This window comes from Scaptodrosophila lebanonensis, unplaced genomic scaffold (genome assembly GCF_003285725.1).
Source record: "Scaptodrosophila lebanonensis strain 11010-0011.00,11010-0021.00 unplaced genomic scaffold, SlebRS2 tig00001412-arrow-pilon, whole genome shotgun sequence".
Classification (NCBI taxonomy): Eukaryota; Metazoa; Arthropoda; class Insecta; order Diptera; family Drosophilidae; genus Scaptodrosophila; species Scaptodrosophila lebanonensis.
In genome coordinates, this window is record NW_022060739.1 from 12,267,341 (window position 1) to 12,289,062 (window position 21,722).

Genomic DNA, 21,722 nt, shown 5'->3' on the forward strand with positions numbered 1-21,722 from the left:
CTATGTCTTTAGACTGCGGTCACACTGATATAAAAGAATTAATAACACATAAACGAAATTTTTAATGATGTATAACTATTTTATCGTTATATGTTTTTTGCTTTGTGCGGCAAATTGCGGATGGGTACGTTCATATATGCAACGTATTGTATATAAATATAATCTGTATATGCATGGTTTCAATTTTGCTAATTTCGATTATGTGCCGTGCTCTACTTTTATAAAAAGGCAAGCATTTTGTGAATTTAGCTTCTGTACTCATTTTCCAATCGGAAATACAGAAGGGCAATACTCCCTGATTAGCCAATATACATATGTATATGTATGTATACATTTCTAGTCCGTATTTGTTATTGGATTGCTTTAACATTCTGGACGGATGGTTCCGTCCGTCGCTTACGTATGCATGTGCGGCAAATTCTAAAAATGTTATATCACCGGAATAAAATCGATATTTAAAACCTTTCAATTGATATATTTTCCATATCCATAAGCCTTGCAATTGGCTAAATTACAGGGTATTGCGGTAGCACCATATGTGCTAGTGCCGCTTACATGTTATTTTGTTTTCTTTTTATATTAATATAAGTATTAATTTTTGTTTTTGTTTTATTTATATAAAACAGAGTTACTTGGAGCAAGATAGTTGGACGAATGTGGAATTACACCATGGCTTAAGTTCTGACCCCGAGCACTTTTCCTTTCGTGGAAATGTGACAATTCCGAGTTTGAATTCCGCTTTATCTAGTCTGCATCAGATAGAATTAAAAACAAGTGAATTGAATGTGTTAACGGTATGTATTTATTACGGATCTAAAAAAATAGCTGCAACTTTTGTTCATTGTCGAGCAAATCATAAAATAATTCTTTTTACGTATATTTATTTTAAATAATAAAATGTTTCCATTCATGTGTATATTAGGATCTCGCAAGACAAAATGGCTTCTATCGTTTAAAAGTCACTGTAATGTATCCAAATGGCAAAAAACAGATTTTTTTGACCTCTAGCAAAGCCTGTAGTTTACTTCAGTCGGAACTCAATGATATACTTTGGATTTCGGTTGGGCCTTCAGGGTTTATCTCTTCCGTTACACATACCTCTCTATCGGATTCAATCGAATGCGATGTTAATATAATAGAACATATTCAAGGACAAGAATATAACACCGACGTACTTGTCAAGCATTCCGAGTTGGCACCGATGCCAGATACCGCCGGTTTTATACAAAAAGTAGAACGAGAGCGAGAAGCAAGGGAGCGTGGAGAAGTACGCGATAACAGAGGATTCTTTTCGAAATATGTATGTAAATTTCGATAAAAAAGATTGCAAAAAACTTATATGAATTGTCTTTCAGTGGATGTACATTGTACCAGTTGTTCTACTGGTTTTCATATCCGGGGCCACAAACCAAGATGCAGCGAAATAAATTTTGTTTTCTTTTTTTCGTTTTATTTATTTTATAAATGACTTATAATTAATAAAAGTTTTGCCTTCTGCAAACAGTCTAAACCGAATTGAAATGAGTTGTTTGACTGTCTTACATTATTGCATTGAAATATTGTAGGCAAAGGGAGTGTGTAACGAAAATTCACACAACACATATAAAGGCCATTTATTATTATTAATATACATTAAAATGAAAATTTACTTAAAAGAAACTATTTTCAATTGACATAATTTAAATCGGCGTGTGTACTTAATATGTTGAGCTTATAACAGTAAATCGGCTATATTGTATTAAAATTCATACAAATAATCATCTATGATTACTTTGTGCAATTCAAACTGTCAATCAACAATTATATATTCTGAGAAATAGTATATAAATATCTGCCTTGGACTGCTCAAAATATTAGAAATATTCATTGATGCACATCGGAGCACGAGTAAAAATGAATAGTTGGACATCTTTTCTTGGATTATTTTTTGTACTAAATTGGCAAAGTATAGATATGACTATGGACTCTTCGGTAATAATAAATTTTACAACACACTTAGTCAAAAGTCATGATGCAATTATTTTTGATTGCAACGCTAAAGGTGAGACCTTTTTATATTTTTTTTATTTGAACATGAACAACATACAAAATTCTATTGGTCGTTTTACTGTTCTTATAGAGCTTCAGAGCATTGCTGGTGCGTTGATGGCACAAAATCAATTTGTGTACCCAGTACAACTGAATAGCTCGTTTAATTTACGATTCATTTTGACAAGACACAACTATGCTCACTCTTCAATAGTAATAAACACGAGCTGTAAAGAATCGAGCATTCTACTTGAAAAAGCTACAAGAGATCGGTATTTCAATAAGACATATCAGTGGTTGGTATGGGGCGTAAATCAGAGAATAGATAATTTATTTCCCCCTGAAATAAATTACATTGGCCCCAACGCCCAAGTTACTTTTGTAAACGAGAGTAACGGTGTATATATGTTGTGGGACATACATTCAAAAGGACGTCATCTTAAATCTAAATTGGAGATTCGTTTGATTGCAAAAATTGATAGGAACAGCGAGCAGTTGCAGCAAATTCGAAATATTTTTGAGCTGCAAAGCATAAGGAATCGAGACCAATTTAATGGATTGACTTTACGAGGAGCTAGTGTTGTAAGTATATAATCTCAATGTCAATTACGTGTGCCAAGAAGCGAGGTGTTTGGGTAAAGTGCTTAAAATATATTACTAATGTGGAAACAACAGTGTTCATACAAACAATCGCCGCCTGCCAAACAAAATTTTGAAACGCAATAACATTACGATAGTGAAATGATATAAATTTGATATTTGATAATTGAGCCGTTTAAAGATTACGAAAATTATTTTTTTTAGCTTGTACATACCAATTCATTGATTTTATATTACTGATCTCTTGCAGATTGATCAAGAAAATATAACGACGAACGAGCAAATAACTGCCATACTTTCTAGACCATCAAAAGATTCGGGCGTGGCCGCGTTTATTAAATATCACTACGAATTGTTAGGTCTATTGCAGGAACGTTTTAACTTCAGTGTTCGTTTTCGTAACTCAAGAGGATGGGCTGGAAGATTGGGAAACACGACCTTTCGTTTGGGACTTTTGGGAATAATCATGCGAAATGAAGCTGATGTTGCTGCATCCGGGTCTTTTAATCGCATCAATCGGTTCGCTGAATTTGACACGATACATCAAAGTTGGAAATTCGAAACCGCATTTTTATACCGCTTTACTCCTGATTTAAATACTGATGGTAAAAGTGGAAATTTCTTAGCACCTTTTAGAAAAGAGGTGTGGTATATTGGACTGGGAACGCTAATTGTTGTGGTCATCATGTGGTTTCTTATAAAGGTTATTAAAAGTAGAAGCCTTAAAATGGACTCGCAAAATTTGTTCTTCGAAAATGAAAATGAGCCGAGCGTTTCAAAATACATATCACCACATAATTATTCAGAACTAATACTCCAGACACTTGGGGCCGTTTGTCAACAAGGAATGGATCCGATGTATAATAATTTGCCATCGCGATGCATTGTATTAACCATATTTTTATTTTCTTTGGTCATGTATAACTATTACACTTCGTCTGTAGTTGGAGGATTGCTTAGTTCGTCCGGACAAGGTCCCGCCTCAGTCGATGAAATTACTCTTAGTACACTAAAGATTTCGTTTGAAGATATAGGTTACTATAAAGTTTTATTTCGTGTAAGTATGCTATTGTTTTAAGCTGAATGGTAAGAGGATTCAAAAATTGTTGTATAATTTAACAGGAGAGTAAAAATCCCATAGTAACTCGGTTAATAAGCAGGAAGTTATCTGCATCGAGAGGTCCTCAAGAGGTACCAATTTATAGTCACATAGATGAAGCAGTACCTTATCTGAAAAAGGGTGGTTTCGCTTTTCACTGCGAGGTTGTGGACGCATATCCCAAAATCGCTAACCTGTTTGATGCAAATGAAATTTGTGATTTACGCCAAGTATCGGGCCTAATGGAAGTGGAAATCATGAACTGGATTGTTCATAAAAATAGTCAATATACAGAAATTTTCAAAATTGCGTAAGTATTTTTTATATCATTATACATATATTTAAAATTTCTCTAAAATAGAATGTGTACAGCTCGAGAAGCTGGCCTGGTTCAGAGAATCCTGCGACAAAGACAAATTAAAAAGCCCGTTTGCCAGTCCTTATACACTGTCTATCCTGTTAGCTTGTCAGGAGTTATGAGTGCGTTCGTAATTTTAATTGGTAATTTTCTAGAATAGTAAAATATTTATTTGTAAAATTATTTTTTGTTCTATTTTGTAATAGGTGGATTAATACTATCACTCTTAACACTAGGAGTGGAAATTGGCGGTACGAAATGGCGAACAATAAATATATAATACAAAAATTTCAAAAACAATTCTTATCTTATATTATACTTGTATATCATAATACTCAGTCACATCAATAAACCAACGACTTTTTAAACACGCATCAATTTTAACGTCTAATTACGTATGATCCTCTGCGCTTCAAGTACAAAGTACTTTATCTAACCATTTTCAGGCTGTTAATGGCTGTAATCACAATCAGCAGCTAACTTTTTCAAATTTAAAACCGGTGTGTTGGCTACACTGCGAATCCAAGTGACAAAGCAACATAATGATATATTGTCATCATACACGTAAAGTGTTTCTATTCTACCGTTTCAGCTATGCTTGTCAGAGCCTAAAGTAGGAACGTCTCAGCTTCGAAGAACAGCTGTTTTGCGTAATTTTGATCGAGATTGAGTTTATTAGCATATTACGCGAAATTGTAAAAAGGGACATGTTGAAAAACGCAGTTAACCTTTTGTTAAGAAATACATCAGTAAGTGTACAAATTTTTACATAATTGCATAATTGTCTTTTTATTCACTAAAAATAATTTATTTGCTTATAGTGCGTGACTCGACAACATCCCGTGCGGGGAATAAATCTAATTCCCATGGTGGTGGAGCAGACGGGCCGAGGAGAGCGCGCATACGACATATTCTCAAGATTGCTGAAGGAGCGAATAATTTGCCTTATGGGCAACATTACTGACGACATCAGCTCCACAGTAGTAGCTCAGCTGCTTTTTTTGCAGTCGGAAAATGTCAACAAACCGATACACTTATACATCAACTCACCTGGTGGAGTGGTAACTGCTGGTCTGGCCATTTACGATACAATGCAATATGTGAAGCCACCAATAGCAACTTGGTGTGTGGGGCAAGCTTGCTCAATGGGATCACTTCTGCTTGCAGCGGGCGCACCAGGCATGCGGTACTCATTGCCGAACGCACGTATTATGATACACCAACCATCGGGAGGTGCGCAGGTCAGTAAAAATCGTCGAGATATGTTAGCTTACTTTATTCCATGATAAGAAACGCTGATTTGTTTTTCCAGGGTCAAGCTACAGACATACTCATACATGCAGAAGAAATAATCAAAATTAAGCGTCAGCTCACGAGTATATACGTAAAACATGCTAAAAATAACTATGAAGAAATGTGTCAACGGATGGAGCGAGACCACTTTATGACACCAGAGGAAGCTAAGATACTGGGTATAATCGACCATGTTCTTGAGCACCCACCTGAAACAGTTTCAGAGACCGGACCATCTTCAGACGGTGGCGTAAGATCGGGGAAAACGTCCTCTCCTGACGAAGACTCTGAAAAAAAACGATCCAAACAGGCAGTTTAACAACCATAGCTATTCAACACATTTCGGCCTCTAATTAAAAACAAAAAAAAATTAATCGCAAGTACAAGAAAAAACCCAATTTTTACCAACGTTTTTTTAATAAGGGACTTTTTCTTTATTTTAATGCTTCAAGTTTTACTCTACTTGAATGCATTTTTATTTTAATATTAATTTTTGAATTGAATAAGTAGATACATTTTAACCATTTAGCTCTGGTCCATATCAATGTCTGTACTGCCAGCTAATGAATCCTTTTGAACGTAGTCGTAGATTTTACTCAGTTCAGGAGTTTCCTTAATTGACTTTAGGAAATCAACTAGCTGCTGATTCTTGTCTGGAAATGTACGTGTTTAAATGAAGGCTACAAAGTCCAAATTATTGAACGTACTTGCTTTGGGTATTTGGGAAAGTGCTGATACAGCACGCAGGGCTGAACGCTTCAACTCGTCTTGCTTCTCGTATTCTTGCTTTACTGAATTAGCCTTAACTTTGTGTGTGCATGTGTCACGCAGTTGTTGAATGAACTGATCTAGTCCTATAGTAGAAAAATTAAAATTAGTGCTTTATAAACTAATGTGGGAGGTTGAACATACTTAATAGAACTTTTTCAGGACACAAAACGGCCAATCGCGCCGTCATCAGGTACGTCAACATTTTGATGTCATAATGATCACATAGACCAGCTTGTACATGATCAAGGAACTGCATTATATCGACGCGTTCCAGGCCCTGTTCCAGTAACGTATACATGCACTCAAAGGCAGCTTTGCGTATATCAAGACCATCGTCAACTGTGTGTTTAAACGGACCCATCTCGACCTCTCTAATCAACTCGCTCTGTAAGTAAAGAATCAACAATAGGGACACAAAAATTTCATTCAGCCGATACGAACCTTAACCTTTGTTTCTGAATACAACCACGGCAAGAGGGTGGGGAGCAATTCTCGAACCAAACTCGGTTTATTGTGCACTGCCGAGTTGAAGGCAACCAAGGCAACACGGCGAACTGAGGGTTCCGGGTCCCGTAGTGCAAAAAGAAACTCTCCAATGCTTTGCTTAAGTAGAATGTCTATTGGTTGCGGCTGGTCCGAAATAGTAAATTTCACCGAGGAAACCACAATAGTACGCATAGTCGCGCTCTCGGAACGAAGAGCCTTTTGAAGCTCAGGCAGTAGTCCCTCCGGATTAACAAGAACCAATTTACCGAGGCATTCGGCAACTACGTTGCGAGAGCCTTCTTCAGAATATTCACAATGTTTAAAAAGTTGTGTCCATATTGACGGTACTGACGGTAAAAGCAGCGCTAGGCCATTTGGAGTGGTTGAGAGGGACGAAATTACTTCCTTTAAGGAATGGAGCAGCAAATACTGCCGCTTTGGTTGTGATTCAATCTCCTTTAAAATTAAAGGCAAATACGTTTGTAAGCTGCCCACAGATACCGCGCCAAGGGCATACGAAGCAGCTGCCTTTACATCCTCAGATGTAGCACCGAAACATTCAATAATAGTCTGCGGCAAAACCTGTATAGCACTGAGGTCGAAGTGCCTACCTATTTCGCCAATTGTTAGTAGGCAAAAGATTATTTGTGTGTCATTTGTTACGCGATTCTGAATCTCAGTTATTAACTTAGTTGCCAATGGTGTGGCCACCAGTGGACATTGTTGAGTTAGTGCTGCGATGCATTTGGCTGAAGAATGATATGCCTGCTTATGAAGTTGTTCATTTTGACGTTCCATTGCGTTTTTCGTCGACAAGTCACTACCCATAAGTACCGGCTCCATTAGCTGAGAAACAAGAGAATGGTAATCCAAGCCAGGCAATTGGGTCTGCACCAAAGATTGAAACAGGTCTAAAGTACAGTTAAGCGCGGTGCCCTAAAAATAAAACCAAATAAATATATTATTCCATTTTTTCGATTTAGTCATACATACCTGAAGCAGAGGGGAACGTACTAAAGTTAGTATTGGAGGCAAAAATTGCTCATGAATACCAACTAATGCCTCTGGCTGGATTCGGGCAGTAGTACTTAATAATATCAATGTGTATTGTGCTACATGCAAGTCCGAATCAGATATAAGTGGAGGTACCTCAACAATTGACGCCTGCAAAAGCTTTGGTTCGATGCTACTTGAATAGTTAATGACAATTTTATTAATAAGGTCCAAAGAATGCAGTTTTAGTGCTCGGTGGTTTTTGCGTAAGAAAGATCCTAAGGTTGGAAGCACGTCATGAAGTATTGGTGACAGGTCTATTCGCAAATGTGAAGCCGCAATCATAGTGAGTGCTTTTACGCTGCTTAGTCGAGTAACCTCATTTTTAAGACGCTCCATAAAAATTGGCAGACATACGCAGAGTTCACTCTGGAGCAGGTCTCCCATGTTGGAAATAATTTGGCCCATACACGCTATAGCTCTTTCCTTTACTTCTTGGTCAACATCAGTGACTTTTAACTTCTGAAGTGTGCATGAATAAACTTGAGTAACAAATGGCGTTACATCGAAGTCAGATTTAATTTCCATTTCCGATGGTCGTATTACTTTGACCAGTTGCTGTAGTACCAATAACGCCTCGGTAGAAATTTTATAAAAGGGATCGAAAACTGATGTTACCACGAGAGGCACCAATATAGGTATATGTCGGTGAAATACATGAGGCTGGTGACCCTGGAGCAAAGAACATAGAAATCCCAAAGATTCAATCTTCATATTACTTGTCGAGTTTTTGTCGTTTAAAGAATAGCTTATGCCAGGCACAATGCTATCCAAGTGCGGACCCAAAGCACCCGGCAAAGAATTTAAAAGCTCCCGTAATAAAAGGAAGCAGTCCTGCCGTGTTTTCATCGACTTTTCACGCATCAATGGCTGTATGGCTTTTATAATTTGTGGCAATTGTTCAATTAATAATGATGTTGGTGCTGATATTTGTTCCATGGAGTCAGGATCTTGAGTCAGTTCATTATTTGGTCGCGTATTTTTTAACAATGCGACGTACGCATGAAATATATCGGATTTAACATTTTCTTCACGCTCTTTAAAACGCGCTATTAGAGCTGGGCTTAGATTGCGGTAAAAATCTTCAATTAGTTCGTGACGGTTATAAATCAAAACTTCTAAGCATTTGGCAGCAGCGCGCCGTACTTTCCAACTCATGTCGTCATCATCGCTGTACTCTTCACTGTCAACATATTCTTCTTCTTCAGTATCCATGGCAATACCTGCCTCAACTTCATCAGCTTCATAGTTATAGTTTGGATCGTATGTCAGGTATTTAAGACAAAGCTCTAGAATCTATTTAAAAAAAAATGCATCAATTTAAAGCAAATGTTTAGCAATGTAAAAACATACCATAGGAATGTGTGGTTTTATCGCATCTGGACAGCGCGATACAAATGCTTCACAAGCATGTAGGCAATACTCGCGTAACTCATCGTCATCCCGTTGACTATATTGCTTGAGAAGGTGCATTGAACGATCAATATGATTGCAAAGGCGATGTCCAGCATGACGGCTAAATATGATCACATATTAAAACAATTTCATTGTTCAGTTTAAAAAAAAAAAAACAGTTTACCAAATTGAGGCCAAACATTGGATGTAAGTGCGAATCGCACCGGGATTTGGTGGTTTTTCCAGTCCTTCCAGTAAATGATCTATAACGCCGTTGTATGCATTACTATTGGCTTGAATCAGTAAAAATGAAAGGCCTACAATTGTGCGTTTGCGTACAGCTTGTCGCGGCGATGCCAATTGGGGCATCAGTGCCTTTAGAATAGTGCTATGAAAAGGAACTAGAAACTCGCCAAAACGAGATAACAGATCCGACAGAATGTCAAGAGACTCTAGTTTAACCGAAATGTCTTCCTACAAATAAAGGTTAAGATCAATAAGAAATTTCCCAGCAAGTCATTCCCTTACCTTCTCAATGGCATTGCTTAATTTGCCAGTTATTCGCTGGCAGACATTGGGTGCAAGAGAGTTGGATGACTGTGGCAGCTCTGCAATCACTGTTTTTAGACCGATGCTTGATATATCCCGCAATTGTTCCATATTGGACATCATATTTCCACATAAGGAATCCACAATGGTCTCCACTTGGTTTTCCTTTACTTTGTTTACGAGCGGCCCTAAACACTTCACTGCCAAGTTCTGAACTTCGCCGTTTTTATCTTCGAGGAGTTTTAACACCATGCGGACAACTTTTTTCTCTGATTCATCGTCCAAAATAATGCTATCTTTTTGCAACTCTGTCATCAAATCATTTGTAGCCATGAACCGGAAATCCTTGTCCGTAGAAGTCATCTGTAATTTGATCTTAGTATCAATATTCGCAGTCTACAAAATTAAGTTTATTATTACCTTTTCCAACAAATGGGCAATTTGGTGGTATTGATGAGACGCCATGATCAAAATAAACTCTGTATGTATATAAAATGAGCACAAAATCGTAACAATTGGTAACCGACTCCCTAATTCCTGGTATTATATGCACAAGTGCTTGACGGTGTTACTCAATATAGTGGTAAATACCTCTTATATCGATCAAAATGAGTTATTTCCAATTTATTAACTACTTGAATTTGATAATGTCCACTAAATCTTTGTTAAATTATGACCGGCAGAAAATTATTCCTTACAAGTGGCAGCACCAGCACAACAAAATATGTATCATTGAAACATTTTATCGATAATACAGGGAGCGTTCACACTGACAAGCTTCTAGATACTATCACGGTCAATTTACATATTTATGTACGCAACAGAGTTGGACCGTCAACTACGAAACGAAGGAACTATAGAACATTAAAAATGAATTGTGAATTGAATCAAATTATTTCCAAAGACGAAGGAATACAATTTGAAACACTTTGTTTATTGTTTTGATTTTTGGGTAAGGCTTACATACGAAACTACTACTATTATTTCGTAAGACTTGCGATGTTTTATATTAGCCCACATTTTTGCTTGAATTTATATAAAAAATTTTACATTTGTATACAATTTTATTTGCGTTCGCTTATTTGTCCTGTTTTTTAGTTCTCGCAAATGTAAACATATTTATATGTACATACGATCGTGAAGCTGATTCAAGCTTTTATATGTAAAAGGTAATTTTGGGTTTCATATATACGTATTTATTTTTACTGATGCGCTTTTAAATACTTGAAGCCATTTGTTTTAATGTGCATCGATTTTCGATATCTTAATCGAATACAAAAGCTTGTGGTATTTAATCACTGAAAATTGAATAAAATGTAGCACCCTATTTCAGAGAGCCGCGTTAGCCACCACGACCAAATGTATCTTGAACATTTCAAATGCGAAAATTCCCTCATACTTGTAAATTTCCTAAAAATGTTCGTACCTAAATCTGCAGTCTGGGATAATTGAAACATTGCATCAAAAAGACATTACATTTTAATGAATTACAATTATTTGAATGTGTATGTTAAGTTTATTTACTTTTTGTAGCTAAAAACGTGATACCAAGTATTAAAAAAAGAGATGCAATTATTAAAAATACATCAGAATATTCCCAAGCGCGAAGCCTTTTAGAAATAGTCATCATAAGCTAAATACGTACTCCTTTATATTATAAATACTTTTGGTCTATTTTTTGCTGGTCCACATACACAGTTGGGGTTTCTTTAAAGGGTTACATCAATGAAGTCGGGGTCGTTAGAAAGCAATGCATCTGCTTTGTCAGAAGCTTCGAGGTCACCGATCACAAATGCCTGCTGCTTTCCTTTGGTTAACATATGAAATTCTTTACAGAACTCTAAAGAAGCTTCTTTAGGAAGGCAAATAAGAAGGCCACCGGAAGTCTCAATCGATGTGCCTGCACACAATTTTGTGCTTTGATCAGTGAGCTTTCCAAACTTCAAAACATTTTTGATAATTGGTAATTTACGTATTTTAAAAACGCAAGTTTCTTTTTGATAGCTGGCCAGGTTTTTAGCATGACCCAACAAACCAAAGCCAGTAACATCGGTGGCAGCATGAGCCTCATATTTATGCATCAAAAGTGCGGCTGAAATGAAAATTAGTAAATTTTTCTTGTTTATATATAATTAAAATTGTACAACTTTTTATAGGATTGAATTATTTTTTAGAAGTGTAGGTTTATAGTCTATTGTTTACATTTACCATTTCTATTTAGGTACGTCATAGATTTTACTGCTGTTTCAAAACATTCCTGAATATCATCATCAGAAAAAGATGACTTAATCTTTTTATAGTTCTCATTCTTCTCAATCATCCAACGATAAGCATTTGTAGCTAGTTGTGTGCCAAGTGGTTTTGTAAGTACCAAAACATCTCCATGTCGCCCGTAAGACGGTCTAAATAAAGACATCAAATCGAACATATTATAATATTTAACAACTAATTAATAGCACTTACAATATAATCTCCTCTTTGCGGCAAAAAGATGTAGCTATTCCTCCTATGATGCACCAGGGATTGATCGTAATGCTCTTAATATAAAGTTCTTTGTGGTAGCCAGCTTCTACTGCAGCTTTCTGAAAGCCCTTTATGATCATTGGTACGACAATATTTTGTTGCTTGGTTGTAAACTCAGTTGGTGCGCTAATAATCATGTCAAGTTTGTCGATCTCAGTTACTCCGACAGCATACATGTCACTCGTAACATTAGCTAGAGCTATGCGTCCCATTGTGTCAAGGTCGTCGACAAGCGGGTAGAAAAAATCGACAGTCTGAACTAAAGAGTATCCCTTGTGACGCAGGGGGATTACTGCGCAATCTAATCCGGATCCTAAATATGTAAACATATAAATAAATTAATTTGAATAGGCATACATAATTTAGGAAATTGTCACTCACCAATGTAATCGTCTTCATTGCTTTTGCTTGTTTGAGTATGAATTATTTCTGTTCCCTCCAGGTATTTGGCAAGTACCTGCTGTGGGATTTTGCAGCCTCATCCTCTTAGAGTTGAAAAATTTGTAAGTCGAAAATCTGGGTCTAACCCGTGGTCAACTGGATTAAACATTTTCTTGGACTAATGGTTAACTTAAAGTTTTTGACGATATTTATCAGGCCTCATTAAGTATCGAAATTGCTATCGATAACAGTCAATACATTTTTGAAATAAAACAGGAAAGGGTATTCCATACTATGTCTAAAGTCAACATTATTCAAATGTAATTTCCTTGCAGTGTGCTGCTTTAATGCAGTGGTGGGCACGTAAATTTTAATCGGACCGCTATAACAGTATACACGCACTATGTGTACATATTATGTTTTTGCATAATCTACTTGTGTTCCTGGCTGGCGACAACTGCATGTATTTTGTCTTTTTAAGCTCGGTCGCAATCGGAACTCTGCTTGTTTTTCTTCAGTTTTTATACGTCACCTTTTATTTTTAAATGATGTTGTATTTTTTAAAGAGTATAGTAGAGTATACATACATATTACACACCTTTAACGACCTTTTTGAAAAACTGCTTCACCCCTCGGTTTTTGAAATAAAAACAAAACATCCTAGTAGAGTTACAAAATTACAAAAAATTACATTTTATTAATTCGATCAACTTAATTCATATTAAATAGAGCTGGAACTGTGTACTTGTATAGGGAATGTTGGGTTTGAACTTGACCGGAGGACAACATATTTAGGTTGAAAATACGAACTCTGTTTGTATGTATATCAGCAGCATATTGATAATATGGTTGTTGTATTTGGCTTATCTCTTAGTACTAAAAATAAAAATTAAAGATATCTTTGGGAATGGCTTAGAAACATATGATTTTCCAAAAAGCATTATTTTAAAATATACAACATAGTCTGAATCAATATTCATCTTAACTACACATGTAAGTATGTATATACATACTTATGCATATACATACGTGTCTATAAAATCAGGATTTAACAAGCCGTATCTTTTAAGCTAAATAAAACACATGCATATGAAATACAAAGGCTTTCGAAATGTTCTTACATGTTTTGGCTTCGGCCCAACTTTTGCAGGAAAAACTCCTTAAGCGGCTGATAGTACTGGTAACGTAAGCTTAACATTTCTGGCATGCTTCGTACGTGCTCAAAAAGTTCGGACTCTGATTCCATGATAAAAACGGCAGTGCCGGTCATAGCTATAACTACAAATATAACTGATGGTATAAATGCATGTAGTAAATGGAATTTTCGCAAGTTCTTGGAACTGTTGATGGAGTTTTTATGCGTCAATTTTGATGTTGAAATGCCTATGGAAGCACCTGAATTAAAGGCTGCGTTTGGTAGCCCACAATATTGCTTGGACGAATAATACACTTGTTCATGGGGGCCGTAATGGTGATCGAGCTGTTGATGTGCGTTCGCAGAGCTATCCGAGTAGGCTCTCTCCGTAAAAGACTGCTCCATGTCATCGCGATACGTGTAATCTGGAAACTCACTCGCTGTGTGGTTAAGGCCATCTATGTTCGAAGAACGTAGCCGCGCCTCCTCACATAAGGGTTCAAGGCTAGGCATTTGAACACCACCATTGGCGCCGACATTCATATCGTGTGCATTTCTGCCATAAATAAGGTTCTTTGAGCCTATAGTGCAGCCCAGCGGGTCAGACATTGTTGAACGTGGTAAGCTGCTATATCCTGACAAAAAAAGGCAAGTATATATAAATATTTTGTAGATGTAATGCAATCGTTCTGCAATAGTTTACGTATTTGTGCTAAGTCGCCCTGTGGACTAGAGGGTGTTGCTGGCACACTGCTGGCTTTACGATTGCTTGCTGCAGAATGGGTCATCTTTTGTTCACGTAACCTCTCACAGTATTCCGTCAGAATTTCACGTTCTGTTCTTCCTGTGTAACGAAACTTGGTCCCCCAAGAGAAGAAACCTCCACCAGAAACAACCGCCACGTGTTGGCTGTTAGGCAAGCTGTGAAGTATATATCCAACATATTTAACAACGCTCTTGCGTTCTTTTATAGAAAATTGCTTACGTGAAAAACAACATTTGTTCAATTGCACATCTCCACAAATATCGACAAGCGGCGCCTGATGGACATTTAAAACCAATTGTATGCTTTTTCTGAAACAAAATTGATAGTTAATATGTGATAATTTGGCCATTTACGCAATGCTAAACTTACTGGCTCACGACTAGCATCAGTGTAGCTTAAATGAGCAATGAACATTTTACCCTCAAAGTTGATCTTATGCACTTCGTTCCAACGAAAGTGTTGCGATCGTTTACCAGCTACGAATGTACTAATGCCCGAATGATTTATACCAATATACAGCTGAGAACCGCGATGGTCTTTGACTGGATGAGGGTCGATGCCGTAAGTTTCTAGCCCGCGGGCGATGCCCATGAACTCATCCCTTGCAACAGATGGATCCTGACCAGCCTCACGTTTCTTGTGCAATTGCATTATTTTCTTTTCAAGATTCTCTGTCTGTCGTAAAGCCAAGTCAATTGATGAAACATAGTCGTCTATATGTATAGCCTCATCAAAATCTCCGAGTTCCTCTGTAATATTCATAAATATAATTCAAATAAATAAATTCGTAAACTAAAGACACCAATACTCTGGATACCTTGAACTATTAAAGCACCCAAGGCTGCCGCCTCTCCTAAAGAACAGTATAATCGACCATGTCGCAAATCTCTCTTTAATTGCTGATACAGCACCAGGCGACCATTACCGGTCAGGCGAAATGGATCCGCGGGATAGAACTTCACTCGAAGCGAAAATAGCATAGGGTCTATATCTAGTGTAGCAAAAACATAAAAAACATATAAATTTCTTTAATATATAATTGTAAAAAAAAAGGGATTTACCTTTACATTGTTTTATAATTGATTTTGCAAGATCAAGCCAATGCTGTCAAAAAGAACATCAATGTATGTACATATATTATATATTATTACAAGTACATTCAATACAATATCGACTTACTCGTTGTTTTCCATTATCCACATAACGCAGGCCAAAGTAGTCCTTCTCTTTTATGTTTAACTGCTCACATAGGTACTCAACTAAGTAAATGCCTTTGTGGGACGGCTTAAAAAATTAATACAGTTGTAAATTAATTAAATTTAAAAGCATATAAGATTCATTTTGTATATCCTATGTCTTTTAGAAAAGGGAGTATTCTAAATGAATCCCTGAGTACCTTATAGCCGAAATTCTTACAACTATGGCTATAACTTTCTTTACATTTGATATATCATGATAAAATTTAACACGAGGACACATAAGCTCTAACGGGATGTTATTGCCAAATTTGAGTTGAGGAAATAATTAAAATACATTTGTACTGCGTACACAAATAAGGTATCTGTTACGTTACAACGATATATTGCTACATTTTGAGATTCCGTAAAGCGTTCTTATTGTGCAAGATTGCTAGATAATTACAAAATTTTTGAAATTCAGTAGAAGAAAAATGTAATGCATTCGTTACATTTTTGCGTTTTGCATACATTAATGTAAATTATACGTACAAGTATGTATCTTCGTTTGCATAAATACGAATTCCTGTGAATGTAACACACATACATACCTGAAATTCACATTCTAACACATCGGAATCATCAAGCAGCCGGACCGTGCATTTATATATAATATTACATTCGTTTTTACTTTTGAACATTTTTTATAATCTGAAGTTTAAGGGGATATCGACTTTTGCAATGTTATTGAATTACTTCTATTTTACTTATCCATCTCTGTAATTTTCGTTATTTTATTACGCCTTGTAGTCTTATAGCGCCTTTATAAATATCTTGTTAATTAAATAGAAAGGAGATGTTTACCAAATATGTATTAAGCAATTTCAAAGATAGTTGCCGACAATGTCCTTTAGTGCCCTACGCCTACCTCTTTTCAGGGGTGGGTTTTCGAACTCCTGTCAAAGAGTCGTTGAAAAGTAGTACAAAATAATGTCAAGCGCCTTACTTAAGTATTCGAGTATCGCCGCCAATTTTTCGGTATGTATTTCATTTTTCAAATTGATTGATTTAATACCAAAAAGGTTAAGAAGAACATACATAAATATGCAAAAAATGACATACTTTCAGTGTCATCCAGTATTAAGATTCAATATTATTTTTTTTTAGAAGGTGATTCATTTGACAAAAGAGACAAAAATTGACATATCCAATAGAATACCAAAGAATATGCTGAATGATGAAACGAGCTGGTGTCTAAATTTTATGTGTAGTCACAAAGTAGTATTATTGAGCAAAAAATCTGTTGCAAATTAAAATCACACACAGAAATAAAAAGTATTGTGTTGACTGGATAGTGTTTTTTTTTTTTAGTATTTTCAATAACACATATTTGGTCCCACTAAGGGTTCAGATTGTGTTACATATTTTATTCTGCTTTTGGAATGAATCTAAAAAAATATAATGTTGGCGCCTTGAAATACGTGCGCCCCAAATTTATATCAACTTTATCTGGGAATGTATTATTCTCGCCGTCGATTCCAAATGAAATTATTGCAGATGCGGATACCACAAGATTTGATAAATCTGGCTTGAGGAGAGATCACAGAAATGTGCTTTCTAAAGCAGTTCCTTACAAAACACCTCACACTTGGATACACGCAACAGAAAAATATCAGAGAAAACTATATGGCTTATACGGGAACAATAGTAATGTTGATCCGAAAATTTGCTTTGATTCGGTCATCGACAGAGCAAAATTGGATAAATTGGACCGGATTGCGCAACCTTATAACTTACAGCAACTGCGAGAAATTGTTAATACCCAAGAAGCTAATAAACTAGAATTAATAAAAGCCCGTGAAAACGGACTACGTATTAAATTAAATAAACTGGAACAGTGGAAATCTGAGTTAACTACAAAAATAGCAAAGCGAGAAGCTGCAGCTCAAGAAGCGAAAGAACGGAAGGAGCGAATGGTGGAAGAGGTGCGAAGGCATTTTGGATTTAAAGTAGATCCCCGCGATGAACGATTTAAGGAAATGCTGCAGTTAAAGGAGAAGGAAGGCAAACGTAAAGACAAAGAAGCTAAACGAAAGGCTAAGGAGGATATGATGGTAGCAAAACTAGTCGAAAAAATGCCTTAAATGATAAACTTGTAAACTCTATTATATACTTTTCGTCTATAAACTTTTACGGAACTGTATTATTGTGTGTATTATTTATAAATGTACACAATCATTCCATTTATATTCTATACTGCATTATTCCGGCCCACAATAGATAGTACTGTGCTGCTGATTCACGGAATTGTATTACTTTGTGTTTGGAGGGTAATCATAAACAAACCGTGTGGGAGTGACGCACTCGACTGTATTCTTGATCACGAAAATTATATATAGTGTGAAACCCTCCCGCATTACAAAAGCTATATAAAAAAAAGTCGAGTCATTTTATTTATTTATATATGTACATATATCACGCATGTTTTCATACATATTAATCGTTTTCTTTGTTTTCTATACTGCATTACTCTGGCCCACCGGGTACATTGTCTTCGGATACAAATCCAATAATGCTTAAAGCAGATTCTTCGCTGATCCAAATGAGTCCAAGGAAAATTGCTTCAAGAATGCCGATAATTGTTCCAGCAAGAACATCTAAAAGATAATGCCGTTGCAAAATAAGTCGAGAAAGCGTCACGCTTACAGCCCATGCTGTAAGAGGCATCCAAAATACCACCGGTATAGAATATAATTTTGTAAAGAAAAAAAGTAAATAAAAAGCTCTCGATGCATGCCCTGATGGAAAGCTGAATTTATCCGGACCAATCGTATATGTATCTTTGGGTACTGCAGGACGCCTTCGTCTTACAATTGCTTTTAGTAAAGCAACAACAACAATGTCCAATAACAGACCAATCAACATATTTAACTGCATTTGAAACAGATTCTTCGAATTGACCAGCCAGATAAATGCAGTCCAGGACGCCAGCCAAACGATTCCATCGCATGAATACTCAAGAAATTTACAATGAACCCTTAAGGATTTAATTGATGCGAATTTCAACAAAAAGGAAACAACCGTTTTGGTAGCTGTCTTATCAATCTCCAGTAAATATTGAAGCATGGTTGTAGAACCGGACTGAAATGAATAGACGTGTTAAAAATTAGTACATTTTAATTAATCTCCACCGACCATTTTTTGTTATATCTTGAGCTGGAACCGGTGCACTATCGATAGTTACCTTTTGTAGTCGCAATCGATAATTTATACAATATTATTTGCTATATTAATATCGATAGAAAACATGATGGGTTTTCCAATATACGGTCGAATGCATACGTGTATATGTTTACAAATTGTGCAAAGAAAAACAAATAGATTTTGTGTGCAATCATTGAGTATTGACAAGGCATGTCATTTAAGTATCGCGCTTTGCGGGATATACGACCATACAATGGTTGCATTCCCCAACTAACGAAACCTTTACTTCGGGCTCTTATTCAAGCCTCGGTGCATTACTTGGAGTCCGAAAAATGTTCTCCTGAAATTTTGGACCTGGCTTTAAATAAGCTTTATGCGCGACATGAGATTCCAAAAAATTTTTGTCAAGTTTTCTCCATGGTGCTAACGACAATGCAAAGTTTTTTGCGCTGCCCAAAGGGTGGAGTGATGGACCACGAATTTCGAGAGTTTTTAAAAGACTTAAAGTATGTATATAAATATATGTATATCTATATATGAAAATATATATTTATGTATGTACATATATGCAAATAGGTTTCCAGATGAATTTATTGATGATCTTTGCAATGTCCTATTTAACTATCGGGCCACGCTAAGTAGAAGCCTTGCAGAAACCAAAATAGACAGACCCAAAATTATAGGCATGCAATGGCGTATAAACATCTCGTTGGCTACCTGGTATGTATCTGCATTCAAATCCCAGCTATTTATCCAATTTTATTGTTTTTATATTTACCAATAAATCGCTTGTAGTGTCGCACAAGTATCTACCCCCACTATAGTGTTATACTTCAACTTAAATAATGGAGAGCACCGAACTCTGGAGTTGCCATTGACAATGTTTGATCGCCTGCGTTATAATGTTGCTTTATTAGTGAATGGACTGCAGTCTTTGCAGAATCGAACTGCATTGAAATCGTTTTGAAAATCTATGCGCATATTTTCTACATAACGTAATAAGATAAATTATATACAAATAAAACAAATGAGAATTTTTGTCTTGGAGGCAGTAAGAAAAACATCAACTTCATGAATTCCTCGGAACTTTCCTCTCGTTCTTCAATATTATTTTGGGACTTGCAAGTCAACCCACACTTCTATCTATTCGTATATCTACTAAATTTGTACATACATATATGCAGTTCCGTCGTGTATCGCTGCTATTTTGACGCTCATATTTAAAATTTGCATCAATAGTATCGAAAACCTGTATATTCTTAAGACGTAAAGTATCGATGGTCCAGCCCTGAAGTGTTCATAAACAATCACGCACGCTCACATATGCGGCCACGTCACATTGCTTCTCTCCGTTTGTATTTCTCTTTTGTGCTGACATTCTAGGTAGAAGCTAGAGGAGGCATCGAATCATAGGAGTTAAGCTCGTTGGCAAAATAAAAAAGTTTTATCAACTAGAAAACTTACATATTAAATTTGCAAACGTATGTATATTAATGTGTTTTGATGTAACTCAATTGTGACAAGCTTTTTTTTCTATCCACCTCAGTAAATACAAGGAAACGAACACGGATACAGTTCACATTATCAAATACAGAAATATAAATTAAAATGAATATATTTCGATTTGCTGGCGATTTGTCGCATGTATTTGCCATCATAATATTGCTTTTGAAGATATGGAAGACCAGATCGTGTGCCGGCATATCCGGCAAGTCACAGATATTATTTGCCGCGGTTTACTTGACACGGTATTTGGACCTTTTTACCACGTATGTGAGTCTCTACAATTCGGTTATGAAGGTGTTGTTTTTGGCTGCTTCTGGTGCCACAGTTTATTTGATGTACGTAAAGTTCAAGGCCACCTACGACCATAACCATGACTCCTTCCGTATTGAGTTCCTGCTTATACCATGTGCTCTTCTATCCCTGGTCATTAACCACGAGTTTACTGTAATGGAAGTGCTTTGGACATTCTCGATCTACTTGGAGTCCGTTGCAATTCTACCGCAGCTGTTTTTAGTAAGCAAGACGGGCGAGGCTGAATCCATAACTAGCCATTATCTGTTTGCTTTGGGATCTTATCGTGCACTATATCTATTGAACTGGGTATACCGCTACATGGTGGAGTCTCATTATGATTTAATCGCAATTTTCGCTGGCATCGTACAGACTATTCTGTACTGCGATTTCTTCTACTTATACATTACCAAAGTGCTCAAGGGCAAAAAACTGCAGCTACCGGCATAAGCTGCTCGTTTATAATTCCATAAGCATGCCGGCGTCGTCAGTTTTACTTCAGATGCAATGCAATGTTGAATGGCGGTAAATTAATATAATATCAGAAAAGCTTGTAGTGGAGCGTGGACTGCTTTTCACTGCGTCATTATTTTTAGTTTGTAATTACATAAAGCAAAAAATTTATTGAAAATCAGTCGTGACACCAACCTTTATGCAACATACACAAAAACTCAATAATTATACATGCATACGAAAATGTACAAAATGTATTTATTTATTACGGTATTAATACATTTAAAATACCAGGAATCGGTTGCCTATTTACAATTTTACATTCTGTCGCACCTCGTATTTTGTGACACAAAATGATAAAACTCAAAATATTTAAGATAATAATTTATAAATCATTCAAATTAAACCAAGTTCAAGTGCGACTGCCAAGTTAAACTTCAATAATTGTCCACTTTAAGTCATGTGTAATATTACAACATATTACAAAGGTAGCATTAACAACAAAATAAAAATCATTTAAAATAGAGTCTATGCGGTGTGTCCTTATAGCCTATCGCAACTGAAGCATCACCAAATCTTAAAAGTTAGCTAGAACGTCTTCCGCGATCAATCAATACCAATAACGCTACGTCCGGTCCGGCTGTTTTTGTTTTGTT

General features: G+C 36.2%; 10 protein-coding genes across 10 annotated transcripts; 6 read left to right on the top strand and 4 right to left on the bottom strand.

Moving 5' to 3' along the window:
- On the top strand, positions 1–1,515 carry LOC115631684 (ER membrane protein complex subunit 10). The gene is made up of 4 exons (XM_030528501.1): positions 1–124; positions 627–794; positions 923–1,300; positions 1,356–1,515. The coding sequence occupies exons 1-4, from the start codon at positions 65–67 to the stop codon at positions 1,425–1,427; spliced, it is 678 nt and encodes a 225-aa protein (XP_030384361.1). The 5' UTR covers positions 1–64; the 3' UTR covers positions 1,428–1,515.
- Positions 1,516–1,953: 438 nt separating this feature from the next.
- Positions 1,954–4,245, top strand: LOC115631400 (ionotropic receptor 75a). The gene is made up of 5 exons (XM_030528122.1): positions 1,954–2,041; positions 2,120–2,610; positions 2,879–3,685; positions 3,751–4,037; positions 4,089–4,245. The coding sequence occupies exons 1-5, from the start codon at positions 1,954–1,956 to the stop codon at positions 4,243–4,245; spliced, it is 1,830 nt and encodes a 609-aa protein (XP_030383982.1).
- A 470-nt stretch (positions 4,246–4,715) lies between these two features.
- On the top strand, positions 4,716–5,776 carry LOC115631148 (ATP-dependent Clp protease proteolytic subunit). Its single transcript, XM_030527819.1, has 3 exons — positions 4,716–4,834; positions 4,907–5,326; positions 5,398–5,776. The coding sequence occupies exons 1-3, from the start codon at positions 4,793–4,795 to the stop codon at positions 5,695–5,697; spliced, it is 762 nt and encodes a 253-aa protein (XP_030383679.1). The 5' UTR covers positions 4,716–4,792; the 3' UTR covers positions 5,698–5,776.
- An 8-nt stretch (positions 5,777–5,784) lies between these two features.
- LOC115631147 (cullin-associated NEDD8-dissociated protein 1) lies at positions 5,785–10,265 on the bottom strand. Its single transcript, XM_030527818.1, has 10 exons — positions 10,224–10,265; positions 10,053–10,111; positions 9,612–9,995; positions 9,268–9,557; positions 9,042–9,204; positions 7,629–8,984; positions 6,591–7,571; positions 6,291–6,534; positions 6,086–6,232; positions 5,785–6,031 (listed from the first exon to the last, which is right to left on the bottom strand). Exons 2-10 carry the CDS (start codon positions 10,095–10,097, stop codon positions 5,904–5,906), a joined length of 3,738 nt encoding a protein of 1,245 aa, XP_030383678.1. The 5' UTR covers positions 10,098–10,111; positions 10,224–10,265; the 3' UTR covers positions 5,785–5,903.
- Positions 10,266–11,128: 863 nt separating this feature from the next.
- On the bottom strand, positions 11,129–12,707 carry LOC115631528 (selenide, water dikinase 2). Its single transcript, XM_030528298.1, has 4 exons — positions 12,537–12,707; positions 12,096–12,468; positions 11,841–12,034; positions 11,129–11,724 (listed from the first exon to the last, which is right to left on the bottom strand). Exons 1-4 carry the CDS (start codon positions 12,703–12,705, stop codon positions 11,342–11,344), a joined length of 1,119 nt encoding a protein of 372 aa, XP_030384158.1. The 5' UTR covers positions 12,706–12,707; the 3' UTR covers positions 11,129–11,341.
- Positions 12,708–13,425: 718 nt separating this feature from the next.
- Positions 13,426–16,484, bottom strand: LOC115631771 (FERM domain-containing protein 5). The gene is made up of 8 exons (XM_030528606.1): positions 16,224–16,484; positions 15,617–15,721; positions 15,499–15,541; positions 15,255–15,428; positions 14,807–15,186; positions 14,657–14,745; positions 14,375–14,592; positions 13,426–14,306 (listed from the first exon to the last, which is right to left on the bottom strand). Exons 1-8 carry the CDS (start codon positions 16,311–16,313, stop codon positions 13,654–13,656), a joined length of 1,752 nt encoding a protein of 583 aa, XP_030384466.1. The 5' UTR covers positions 16,314–16,484; the 3' UTR covers positions 13,426–13,653.
- A 548-nt stretch (positions 16,485–17,032) lies between these two features.
- Positions 17,033–17,815, top strand: LOC115631681 (growth arrest and DNA damage-inducible proteins-interacting protein 1). Its single transcript, XM_030528496.1, has one exon. The coding sequence runs from the start codon at positions 17,055–17,057 to the stop codon at positions 17,754–17,756; it is 702 nt and encodes a 233-aa protein (XP_030384356.1). The 5' UTR covers positions 17,033–17,054; the 3' UTR covers positions 17,757–17,815.
- A 227-nt stretch (positions 17,816–18,042) lies between these two features.
- On the bottom strand, positions 18,043–20,299 carry LOC115631999 (phospholipid phosphatase 6). The gene is made up of 3 exons (XM_030528928.1): positions 20,281–20,299; positions 20,132–20,206; positions 18,043–18,753 (listed from the first exon to the last, which is right to left on the bottom strand). The coding sequence occupies exons 2-3, from the start codon at positions 20,192–20,194 to the stop codon at positions 18,139–18,141; spliced, it is 678 nt and encodes a 225-aa protein (XP_030384788.1). The 5' UTR covers positions 20,195–20,206; positions 20,281–20,299; the 3' UTR covers positions 18,043–18,138.
- Positions 18,955–19,875, top strand: LOC115632001. The gene is made up of 3 exons (XM_030528930.1): positions 18,955–19,322; positions 19,393–19,536; positions 19,612–19,875. The coding sequence occupies exons 1-3, from the start codon at positions 19,027–19,029 to the stop codon at positions 19,781–19,783; spliced, it is 612 nt and encodes a 203-aa protein (XP_030384790.1). The 5' UTR covers positions 18,955–19,026; the 3' UTR covers positions 19,784–19,875.
- On the top strand, positions 20,139–21,314 carry LOC115632000 (ER lumen protein-retaining receptor). Its single transcript, XM_030528929.1, has 2 exons — positions 20,139–20,297; positions 20,363–21,314. Exon 2 carries the CDS (start codon positions 20,425–20,427, stop codon positions 21,061–21,063), a length of 639 nt encoding a protein of 212 aa, XP_030384789.1. The 5' UTR covers positions 20,139–20,297; positions 20,363–20,424; the 3' UTR covers positions 21,064–21,314.
- The last annotated feature ends 408 nt before the right edge of the window (positions 21,315–21,722 follow it).